The 13,136-nt window shown below is 36.4% G+C and overlaps 2 protein-coding genes across 2 annotated transcripts; one reads left to right on the plus strand and one right to left on the minus strand.

Annotated features, from left to right (window-relative positions):
- The first annotated feature begins 4,646 nt into the window (after nucleotides 1–4,646).
- On the plus strand, nucleotides 4,647–5,348 carry LOC131028112 (germin-like protein 1-1). Its single transcript, XM_057958338.2, has one exon. It carries the CDS (start codon nucleotides 4,653–4,655, stop codon nucleotides 5,346–5,348), a length of 696 nt encoding a protein of 231 aa, XP_057814321.2. The 5' UTR covers nucleotides 4,647–4,652.
- Nucleotides 5,349–6,318: 970 nt separating this feature from the next.
- Nucleotides 6,319–7,128, minus strand: LOC131875005 (coniferyl alcohol acyltransferase-like). Its single transcript, XM_059219000.1, has one exon. It carries the CDS (start codon nucleotides 7,126–7,128, stop codon nucleotides 6,319–6,321), a length of 810 nt encoding a protein of 269 aa, XP_059074983.1.
- Between the last annotated feature and the right edge of the window lie 6,008 nt (nucleotides 7,129–13,136).

The raw sequence follows: 13,136 nt of genomic DNA on the forward strand, positions 1-13,136 counted from the left end.
CGCCTCTCATGACTGACTCTAAGGATAAGCACATGATGGGGGAGGACACAACCATGAAATAAGCTCAAAGCTTTGATGTCAGGGAGGTGGGTCTTGAGAGCCTGCTAGAGACAAAACCTAGGAAGACCATCACCTAGATATCGACCTCTGTATCAATAATGGTACGGATAGCTTCAACAAGGTGCTCCACTGGATGCAAAAGGAAATTACTGGCATAAAAAACAATCAAGCCTAGGAATCCAGAAGAATTAAGAACACGCTCAAAAAGATAGGTGAGCAAAGCCATAAGATCCTTAAGGCCGCCTCAGCTAGTATGAAGGCTCTTATCAGTAAGCTTGAGAATGACCATGGGGATAAGGCTTATGCGGGCATCATTGATGTGAAGGAAGATGCCCTTGATGATAAGAAGACTGGACCTGGTAGAAGAACACGCGTGAGCACAAGAAAGATGAAAAGCCAAAGAAAGGAAATTGAGGATATCAAGCGGGCACCAGATAATATGGAACAATTGGAGCTAGAAGCCGCTGAGATGCTTCCGAACTTAACCTAACACTGGGTTGTTTCTCTGTCATTCCTGTTAGTTTTTGTTAGCTATCTCTAGTTTGCTACTTTTCCTTTTCTTAGTTGTTGTCTTTTGCATTTTGTTGTGCTCTAATGTCTATCTTTTGATCCTTTGGTTGTAATGGGTTTTAGGGGCCCATCAAAAACTGTTTTCCCTTATTCAAAAACTGTTGCATTTTCTTCCCTATATTGGTGCTGCACTTTTATTCTACTAAAAGCCCTAAACAAATCTTTACAGTTTTGGATTAATCCTCTTGTCTCCCATGAAGCTCTAGTGATATCATTCAGGCAGTCTACAATAAGTTTCGAGCCACCCTCAAGAATCATATTTCTTCCTTTATGATATTGTAGATGATTAAGTCCCATCCATGCCGCCATAGCTTCTTCTTTGTTGTTTGTACCACTTCCCAAGTTAGCACAAAAACCTTCTATCATGTACTCTTTACAATCCCTTATTAAGCCTCTAGCCCCCGATAATCTTGGGTTCCCTTTTGAACAACCATCGAAGTTACATTTGAACCATCCATTCTCTAGTGGGGACCAATTATAGCTCTTCCTCAGTAGCACAATGTACCAAGTTAGCCTTAATATATTATGATAGATTCCCCATTTTTGTTTCAGTCTCAGGTCTAGCAGGGTTGGCAAAAATTTTGAAGTGCATGGCTAACTCGCATTAATACTCTCTTTAATTTGTTGTTTTATGATATTCAAGAGTACCTTGCTCCTTCTTGCTTCATCCCTAAACACTTTGTTATTTCTCTCTTTCCAAATATTCCAAGTCAAGACCGGAGGAGTCTGAAGCCAAAGGTTTTTAGACATAGGGTGACCATATGGGGTTAAGGGCCATTGCTTCATGAAATCTATCATATTATCTGGGAGGATCCAATAGCTTCTGCATTAATACAAGTGACCACATGTATTAAAGTAATTTTCATAACAAACATGGTTCACCCTGCAATGTAGTGGTAACCTACATGTCATGTTGATATGATGTCTTGGGTTTATATCCTATACAAGTTTCTTTAGAGATGATGAATGCTCGATGAGTTCAGCTTTAGGCCTTCACATGCCCCCACATGTTGCGGTGGTACTATTGTCAAGAGTTGATGTTGTGTCAATAGTTTAACTTGACTTGCATCAGAATTAATACTTGCAAGCGAACAGAGAGAAGGACCAGAGGTAGGAGACAAGAGGTTCGAGATGCTAGCAAATGGAGTTATAAGGAGTCACTGTTGGAGTGGTAAGGTTTTAGAATTAACACACATGGGAAAATGGAGAGAAGGATTGGAGGTAGGAGACAAGAGGTTCGAGCTACTACTGAATGGACTTATAAGGAGTTTTTGTTGGAGTGATAAGGTTTTCAAAGAGATAAGGAGCCCCCAGCTAGAGAGATAAGGTGTCAAGGAGGATCAGATTGATAAGGTGCGAGTCTCTACCAAAGAGATAAGGAGTCAGTGGATTGGAGAGATAAGTTGCCTCAAGATGCTAATAATTTTATTGGCACAACGAAGAAGTGAGACAAGGTGAATGAGAGGATTAATGACCTCGAAGGTAAGCTTAAGATGATTGGGGCAAAAATCAGAGGTAGAAGAAATCAGACGCTACCAAGGAGCTATTAAAATGAAAATTGAGGAGGCCAATTTGGCCTGTAGGAGTGCAATCTACATGCATAATACTTCTCCTCAATCTATCCAGACCATACAAGCTAAACTTAATAGGAAAAGGGATAAGAAGTGCAAGAGAAATGTGGCTATGATCATAGGTTCAAGCCCCAAGAAATCCCTAGTTAAAGCCACCTCAGATTCTACACTTGTGTTATCTAGCTCTAGGTTTGGGTTTTCCAAATAGGTGTCATTTTCGGACAGGGTCCTAATTTTATGTCAGGATTGGTAGGATAAAAATTCCCCTATGTAGTTGGCCACCTCTTTGTGTCTTTCATGGGCGATATTTTTGTTTTTTTGCTTTTTTTGGTTGTTCTATTTTTTTGGTTCCGTTCCCGCTGGTCTTTTAGTTTTTCTACTAGTTTTCAATGTCCCTGTTGGGTTTTTGTAATGGGTTAGTGGGGGGTCTTTTGGCTAACTATGCATCCCTCATGCACCCCAACTGTCATTATGCGGATATGTACTAGTACGTGCCTATCTCGCTTTTATTACCCAAAATAGATAGGTAACCTCACTTGTAAATATATGACAAAAATTGATGCTTATTTCAAATCTGTATATAATACCATAGTAGAAACGTAGATAAAGGTTGAATGAAGAAGGATTAATACATTATAATATGAGGTATTTCCACTATGTTCATTTTAGCTTTATTTTATTGAGGGATGAACTACCAAAAAAGATCATCTAGATGAAATACTGAATTACTTTTTTCATTTTGCAATTGCCAGGTTTTCATCCATACATGTTCATTAAGGAAATCAATTCACCGAATTCATTTTATATTTCTCAAGATAATTTCACTGCAAAAATAATAATAATAGAGCTAAATTGCATAAAGTGTACCAAATAACAAGAACATTTATAGTTGTTATTATGTAGCCCTGATTGACATTTAATTCCTTTAAAAAAGTGAAAGACTTTTACTGCTACATGATAATAGCTACAATGATCTTGTAATTAGGTAAATGGGAGGTAATATAGGTTTAATATTTTCTTAATTGAAATTATCTCTAGAGATACAAAATTTAACTTATGAATATGCTTGTTTAGTAAAAATGCATGAAAGAAAATAAAGACAATGTAGAATTTTGAAAAATGACTCACTTAACAATAAATGGTCTTTGCTTGGTAGCGTTCTCATCAATATAACCAAACAAAATAGCATGCCAAACCTTTTATAAAAAAAATACCTACTTTTTAATTTAACTATCAACTCTCTCTATAATTACACTTTCTTATATTTTAAAATTAACACTACTATTGATTTAATGTTTGCGTGTTAAATTGTCTTGTTATCAATACAAAGTTTGTTATAACAACAAGAGTAGGTATGTATGCTAAGAGATGGATAGTTGTCAAAGAGTTGCTAGATAATGATTCATAGACAAGAAAGTTTCATGATGATATGACTACAATAAATGAATCATGCTCAAACATCATAGCTCAAACATCATAGAGTTCACTATTTAGAATCAATTTTGACTAATAATTTTTTTTAGCAAATATTTATCACATTTTGTTATAAATAGAAAATAAAATTATTATTTTATTTTTTTATCATTAAACGGCAAAGCCAGAGATTTGTACGAATATAAACTTAAAAAACATAGTTTAACAGTCTTAAAAGCCTTCAAAATCTGCCATAGCAGAGAGCAGCCTAGAACGTTCTTAACCAAAATAGCAGGGATTATAATGGGTTCCAGCATAGTAGAAAGGATAGCGCCAGAAAATTTATAGAGTAGCTGGGGGAAAATTAAGCAAAATCAACAATTGTGCATTTATGCATATCTCTGCTTTCAAGAGTAGCTGGGGCAAATAATAATTTTACTTATTTGAATTTGAAAGTAAAATTAGTATTGATTTTTTCACCGTTAAATAAAATAATATTTAAATAAAATGAATTAGTGATGGAAGAACGAAGGAAGGAATAGAGCGTCGCAAGGAATTAATAGATTATTAAATATTTGCACCGCGGACTGAGTCATAATGTCCTCGGGAGACTGTATCCACCATACACTCTAATATATTTTAATATAATATATTAAATATTTTGTAAGTGATAAGAAATCCTCCACTGTTCTATACATGGTAGAGAAAAGTCATATGATTCTATCCTACTACGTAGCATGTGACGCGAATCATCCTATATATTTAAATATTTAAAAATCTACTTTAATACCGCCATTGAAAAAAATGCTTATTGATCACAGTTGACGAATTCGTCTCTGTGATCCATCCTAACGAAAATCTAACAACCATTATTTCAAAAGTATCCCAAATTAAGGGTTTAACAAGTCTAAGGAAAACAATTATATTTTTCCACTCATTCCCCCAATTACCCTTATAAATACCTGGTTCTGGTATGCCCAAATCATATCAATCTTATTTCAATTTCTCCTATCATACAACATTCCGCGGCGATTGGAAATGAAAACATCCTCGACAATGATCAAAGCTTCCCTGAGCTGCATTTTATGGCTATCTATAATGGTTGCCATTAATGCATCAGACCCAGATCCTCTGCAGGATTTCTGTGTGGCTGATACTGCTGAAGCAAATGTGAAGATCAACGGTTTTGTGTGCAAAGACCCAAAGGAAGTGAACGCATCTGATTTCTTGTTTAGGGGACTATCTAATCCACTCTCAACCAACAACAATTTAGGGTTCAATATCACCGCAGGTAATGTGGTAAATTTCCCAGGAGTAAACACACTGGGCATATCAATCAACCGTGGGGAATTTGCTCCTGGTGGTTTGAATCCCCCTCATATTCATCCTCGTGCTACTGAGATCATATTTTTAATGGAGGGCACTATTTTGGTTGGTTTTATCAGCACAGATAATCTCTTATTCTCACAAAAGTTGGAGAAGGGAGATGTGTTTGTAATTCCAAGGGGCTTGGTGCATTTTCAGCAGAACGTGGGGGCGTCATATGCTAGTACAATTACTGCTTTTAACAGCCAGATGCCTGGTGTTCAAGTGATTGCATCTGCCCTGTTCGGAGCCAATCCTTCCATTCCACAAGATGTGCTGACCAAGGCATTTAATGTCAATGATGAACAGCTCAAGGAATTGATTTCTGGGCAAACCACTGCACCTGCACCAGCACCAGTAGGGCAATAATCCCTCATTCTGTTGATAAGGATGCTATATAGAGTCTTATAGACCCTGTTAGGCTGTTCTTAATCTTTTTAAAGCTGTACTGAATAAAATCCTCATCCTTGTTGAGATTGAATCGATACAACACCTATAGTCATCCTCGTTGAGGCTTAGCTGAATTGAAATTAAGACATTAATTATTTTGAATGATATGATTATGCGTCTTATGTAATTTATACAGCGTAGAGATAATATAAAATTTTTTAATTATTATCCAAGCTTCCCTGAAACCCCCAATGATGCAAGCAAGTCTACTCTTTCGCCAGCAAGCTTCACCAGATCCACCAGTAGCATGCAATCGGTAGAGCCAATGGAGACAATAGGCTAGTTAATATCAAGCTTGAAAAAGGATACATGTGAGAATTAAATTCTAATATGAAAATAATTGAATCTATGAGATCTTATATCATATCTATTAGAATAGTACATATAAATCCTTGAATTTTCAAATGAAATTATTAGTAGTCTATTTTAACACCTTCTTAATATAATCTAGATCTATCTTTAATGTAATTAGATTTAATAAAAATAAAAGATGTTATAGTTTTAACGAAGGAAGTGTAAAAATGAGTGGATGAATATATATTAATTCTTAATGTTGATTCTAAATGGTTTAATAAAATCTAATATAATCTATGATATGGTAGTGAGTATTCACACAATAACCAACATCACAAGTATAATATTCGAAAGAGAATTAAAAGGAATAAGTTAAAAGTGTTGAACCATCATATTTAATGTATAGATTTTGTTCTTATATCTAAAACAAAGAACATTCTATATTTCATCAAATTATTCACATTAAAGAACATAAAAGTAATGATACATCACTATCAAGATTAGAAACAAAAGGAGAAATCTAAAATGAACCTTTAATTGATCCCACTATAGTAAAAAATATAAAGAGGAATATTTCTGATTATGCAAATGGATTTTAGAGCATTAAAGAAACAAGATCTCTTAATGAAAGCAAGCATACAACAATTAAAATCATGCGAGTAGAGATTTTGCGTAGAATGAAATTGGAATGGGATTCAATAGCTTTCAACTGTTCGACAAGGAATTTCACATATATTAGCCAACTACCATCTCTATGAGGACTAGGGGTTGGCATCACGTAGCCTTGAGAGAAAGGTAAATAATCGCTTGCTAAAATTGGTTTTCCCCATCCATGATCAATCTCATACAAGGGGAAACGTAGCCCAGAAAACACCACAAATATTGGTTCATCTCCTTTTACAAAATCCCTAGGAACCACAATTGATGGCTTGGACATCTCTACCAAATCTACTAAACTTTGAAAATACTCTTCATTAGCATCCCTATATATTGCATCATAAATTAAGTTTGCATCAAAAGGAGTTGATAGAACATTTCCAAAGTAGTTAGCAATCATTCCCATCTTCTTTAGACGAGAGCGACCATCTATAGCAATGCGTATGTTACAATTTATTGTGGCTTTTATCTCTTGGCATTGTATTAACAGTTTCCAAAAATATGCAGAAAAAGCTTCTAATTTGCTATAATTGTTGCCATGTTTTTTTGCACTATGTTGGAGCTTTTCTATATCTTTGGCATCAAGGTAATAAATTCTACTAGCGTTAGCAGGCTCAGCGATTTGTTTGATAGGTTGTGGTAAAGACTGTAGTTTCATATACATTTTATTAATTTCAGAACAACGATTTGGAGGATCTCTAGGGACTATAATGGAACCTGTAAAGCTTGGAGTTATGGACTCGATCATTTTGTTTCTAGAAATATTAGATCAATGTGTAAAAAGCATATTGACAGCGAATGCATCTGCAACCCTGTGATCGAATGTGCAGCCCACAACTATCCCACCACAGCTAAACTCTGTTACCTCAATTATAGAACATCTATAATGGTTAAATTTCTAATTTATTTGGTAGTTCGAGAAATGATAAAAAGAAGAGATAGAATACTAAGACTAAATGTTGTTAATGATATTAATGTTGAGCCCATGGAAAGGTTGAACTTTGAAAGATAAAATCACAAGACTGACAAAACAAAACGAATGAAAAAGACTATATAGTGTGTAAAGAATTCGAAGCTATGATAGTAAAATGTTTCTTTTCTATCATTTAAAACTATAAACAAATTTCACTAGATCCATGTATTAGAACAAGAAAATTTTATTATTAACAGCTTGTACGAGCTATGATAGTAAAATGTTTCTTTGCTATCATTTAAAACTATAAACAAATTTCACTACATCCATTTATTAGATAAAGTTATTTCCTAAAGTGAAAAATCAAGCAGAAATTAAGATAATGTAGATTTAATGTTAGCATCTTCACTTATATTCAAAGTGGTGATCAGTTCACGGGATCAATTTCACTAGATGTGGTAGCTAGTCGAATGCCTCTTCAAATTTAACTTGAGAAAATTGAACCTGACTCTGATATCAAATATTAATTTTCTATTACACCAAAAGTGTAAGTGTTAGTGAACTTCAAAATCAATTGCCAAAACTGTTGTGTGTAGTTCAACAGACAAGAAAGTGGTAGTGTGGAATTCATGATAGGATTTATCACATAGATTGTAACGGCTCTCCATTGTAACATTGCATGTCAGTGAAGCCCAATCATTCGGGCCTGCATGTAACTGAAGAGTATGATTCCAAAACCGTTGCTTATCCCAGCTGCTGTGATGGTTAATAGAGATATAGCTGAGTGTTGCTGTGTATTGCATGGATGTAATTTTAATAAAAGAGTTGCCCCTGCTTGAAGAGTGGATGTAGTCTAGATTGGACGAACCACTATAATTTTCTTGTCTCTGTCTTTCTGTGCATGTTGTCTGGTTTTTTATTTCATTTTACTTTTGCTGTGTTCTTTATAGCTCAACAATTGGTATCAGAGCTGGGACAGCTTGATTTGATTTTCTGCAAATCGGTAAAGTTCTTTCGGAGCCATGGATGAGGCAGATAAATGGAAGATCAAAAAGTTTACAGGTCAAAATTTTGGGTTATGGAAATTGCAGATGGAGTCACTGCTTATTAAGCAGGATCTCTCACCCGCATTGCAAGGAAAGGTGAAAGCACAAGGCAAATTGTCAGATGAAGAGTGGGAAAAGCTTGATCAGAAAGCAAGAGCAACGATTTTTCTATCACTCTCAAACAATGCATTGTTTAATGTTTCAGCACAGAAAACAACGAAGGAGTTGTGGGATAAGTTATCCTCATTGTACGAGATTGCTTCAACATCAAACAAGGTTTTTATCATGAAAAAGTTATACAATCTGAAGATGAAAGAAGGTAGAGTTATGTCGAATCACCTCAATGAGTTCAATACTCTAGCTTCTCAATTGGTTTCAGTAGGAATCACATTAGATGATGAAATGAAAGCTGTTTTGCTGCTATGTTCCTTACCAAATAGTTGGGAAGGGGTGGTAATGGCAGTTAGCACTTCGGTGGCTGGCAAAACTACATTGAATTTTGATGAGGTTGCTGCTACACTTCTCAGCGAAGACATGCAAAGAAAGAATCAAGAATCTTCCTTCGGTGATGCACTCACTGTTGTGAGTACAAGCAATAGAGGTAGAAGTCGTGAACGAGGCCAACATAACAACAATGGAAGGTCAAAATCTGCACATAATTCAAAGTCTAGAGGCAGAAATGGCACCTGTTGGCTTTGTGGTAAACCAGGACACACCAAGAAGCAATGCTGGAATTACAAAAAGGCTCAAAATAAAGTGATAAATGATGGTGTCAATACTGCAGCTGCTAAAGATGATGGTGTGTTGGTTCTGGCAGCTGGTGACACAAATGCAAGTTCATGGGTTCTCGATTCCGGAGCCTCATTTCATGCTACTCCATGTCGGAGTGCTTTCACAAACTATCAAGTAGGTTCATTTCGTAAAGTTTTTCTTGGGGATAACAAAGAATGTGATATTGTAGGAAAAGGTGATGTTTTATTGTCGCTGAAAAATGGTAAACAATGGATTTTAAAAGATGTTAGACACGTTCCTACACTTGAAAGGAATCTGATTTCTATTAGCTAGCTTTATGGTCAAGGCTGCAATGTTAATTTCTCATTGGATTCATGGAAAGTAACTAAAGGTGTGTTGGTTTTAGCAAAGGGGAAGAAATTAGGAAGTTTGTATGTTTTAGAGTGCAATAATGAAGTGGGAGTTGCTATGGCTATTACAGACAGCAATGCTAAACTTTGGCACAAGAGGCTCAGTCATATGAGCAAGAAGGATCTTGAAGTTATGCTTCGATGAGATCAACTTCCGGGTCTTAAATCAATCGATTTGGTTTTATGTGAACATTGCCTTTATGGCAAACAAAATCAAACCAGCTTTGTGCGGATGGGTCATGAGAAGAAATCTTCTCCCTTAGAGCTTGTGCATTCCGATGTTTTCGGTCCTACAGAGGTAACTTCTATCGGTGGTGCAAACTATTTTTTTACATTTCTTGATGATTTCACTCGAAAAGTGTGGATTTATATGTTGCATAAAAAATCAGAAGTGTTTTCCAAATTTAAAATTTTTAAAGCTATGGTTGAAAATCAGATTGGGAAAAAAATTAAATGTCTACTAATGGATAATGGTGGTGAGTTTTGCTCTTCGAAATTTGACAACTTTTGTGCAGATAATGGTATTCGAAGGATTAAAACAGTCCCCTTCACACCTCAGGAAAATGGTGCAGCTGAGAGGTTGAATCAGACTATTTTGGAAAGAGCTCGTTGTATGCTCTCAAATGCCGGTTTGGGGAAAGAATTTTGGGTAGAGGCATGTAATACAGCGGTTTATCTAATCAACCATGCTCCTTCATCTCGTCTTGATTTTGACATTTCGGAAGAGAGGTGGACTAGTAAAAGTGTTTCTTTCAATCATTTGCGTGTTTTTGGCTGTGATGCTTATGTTCACATTCCCAAAGAGCAGAGAACAAAATTGGAATTCAAATCCAAAAGATGTGTATTTCTGGGGTATGGTGAGCACCAATTTGGGTTTTGTTTGTGGGATCCAGTTACTCAAAAAGCTATACACAGCAGGGATGTTATCTTTAATGAGAAGTCTTTCTCAGGTTTGCACAATTAGAATTCTACTTCTGCTGATTTTATTAAATTTGATTTGTTTGACAATGGCAAACATGTGCAAAGAGTTCCTCGGGTTACATTCCACCCATCCACTGCTATGCGACTTCCTTTCACTACTGTCCAAACTCAATCATTGGACACAACCTAGCCCCAAATTCAAATTTCTACTCCCACGTCACAGTCTAATTCCCAGCAGTCACAACATCTTGCCTTTGAATCAGTCATTGCCAATGACCAAAATACATCTGCACAACCAGCTTTCACTCAAATTCAAACACATGGGGATTTGCAAGGTGAATATCCACAGTATGGTGGAAATGAATTTGCTAGTGAAAATACAGAGGGTCTTGATGAAGTGCCCAGCGAAGAAATTGGATAGAGTATCTAGCTATGAAGGTCTACAAGAGAATGGAAACGTCCAAGCAAATTCGATAATTATGAATTATTATTTTCATTGTACTCTGAACAGACAGAGTCTCAAACGTTTAAACAAGCCTACAATGATGTGAATTCGGTGCACTGGATGGATGCTATGAAGGATGAATTGGAGTCTTTACGAGTAAATGATACTTGGGATTTGGTAACTCCTCCACCAAATCGGAAAATTTTGAAAAATAAATGGGTCTACAAGCTGAAAGAAGAAGATGGAGGATGGAAACGATACAGGGCCAGATTGGTAGTGAAAGGTTTTGCTCAACAAAAGGGCATTGATTTTACTGACACATAAAATGAAAGAAGCCATCACAAATCCGAAAGAAGCCAACACAAATCTGAAAGAGCCAAATATGTTGTTTATAAATTTTATGCATACCAAAAGGGCCAAATAAGTTGTTTATAAATTTTATGCAAGAGTAACAGAAGTGAGTACATCAGCTTTTGAAAATTCAGCAGCCTTGTTATTGGAAATTAGTTATGTTTCCCCAACACCATTACTAACCAATCTTCCAGCAAAAGCATCAAAAGGCACAAAATCCTTGGAGAGATAACTCTTGAGATTAGACACAACAGACGTAAAAGAAGTCTCATAGGGTTTTTCATAATAGAAGAAAACATGTACGTCAACAGAAGGGATTATTAGATCTATGTTGTTGAAAGGAAGAACATGCTCTTGCATTGGTAGAGCGGCCAATACAATTTTTTTCTCTACTACATCTACATCGTAATTGTTAAAACTTTCCATTATAGAAGACTCACTCAGAGATAAAGAAAAATAAAATTATATTTATATTTTAATGGAATGAGACAAGGATGTTTGAATGAATTTGTATCCCTCAATTCTTAATACCAAATTAGAGAAGATCAACTATCCATTAAAATACTCATACCTGTAGGCTCAATCCTTGAGACTAAACTAATGATGATTAATTATCCTTAAAAACCCTCAACCCAAGTCACTCCGACCTTCATGGGAAACAAAAGAAAAGCAAGATATATTTTGGATGAATACGTCTTCTTTATTAAGTATAAATATTAAAGTACATATTCAAAGAAAAAGGCCGACTTTCATAGGAAACTTGGAGGAATTGCGGCCACGGTAGTGGCCACAGGGCGAAGTGCGATCAGTAGAGATAGAATCCATCAACACTCTAGCAACCACACAAGGGGCATTGCCTTAGTGCTAGAGGAGCTCCTGTAAGTGGCCCACCTCAAGAGCCACTTTGTCAGCTTGTACCTGAATCTGCATTAATGCATTATTACAAATGCAAGCTTTAGCATAAAGTGAGACATTAATATCCAAAGAGTTGTGAGTAAAAAAAACTTCATTTCTATCTTTCCAAAGAGTAAATAGGATCTCCATTCTGAAAGCATGCCATATCTGGGAAAACTTGAAGGTGATTCTAGGTGAATCGCCCAGAAGAGCCATATGCCAAGAAAAGGGCTCAGACCAAAAAGGCCAAAAGAAATCATGGATCCAACTCCAGTACTATTGAGCTCTTCTACAGAACCAAAAAATGTGCATAAACATTTCTGGGTGACCACAAAAAGGGCACCGGGGATCAGGAACTCCCAAATGTTAAGTCTGGAACCCAAAGGCAGCCTTTGAAAAAGCACACACCAAGCAAAGTGTGCAATCTTGGGTTCAGTGGTGGCGGACCAGACAGCAAGAAACCTAAGTCTCCAAGAATTCTGAGAAGAGTGCAAGTGCCATCGGTGGTTGATAATATGCACCATAGGAAAAAGGGGGAACCAACTAGAGATAACCCATTTTGTGTTTGTAGCTGGTGAAAGGAGTAAAGTTGAAACCATAAGGTCATAAGTCTGTCGATCAGGTCGAGACAGACGAAATTGGACCCAGAGGTCATCTCATGACCAAAGACTCATAGAAGCTCTGGAAAATAGATCCTTAGGTGTTCGAATATCGTGTTTGTGAAAATGCAGAGCACTAACACCCTGGATTTTGGCCAACGGTAACCCTTGCACCTAAAAAAGAGGTGACCACCAGAGGTTGTATTGATTCATGGAGATCCCATCACAAAAACCATCACCCACCCATTGAAGATAAGGCTTGATAACTTCCCAAGAATGCCAAATTATTTTAACAACAAAAGTACCCTAGATCTAAACAGGGTCTTTCATAATGAGCAGGGTTTGATAACCAATCCCCTTCCAAGCCAGCCTATTGGCATGAAACTATGAATAAATGCAATTCTGAAGAAGGATTTTGCAAGCCTTGTCGCTAGGTAAGGATATG

The sequence above is a fragment of the Cryptomeria japonica genome, chromosome 4 (assembly GCF_030272615.1).
Source record: "Cryptomeria japonica chromosome 4, Sugi_1.0, whole genome shotgun sequence".
Classification (NCBI taxonomy): Eukaryota; Viridiplantae; Streptophyta; class Pinopsida; order Cupressales; family Cupressaceae; genus Cryptomeria; species Cryptomeria japonica.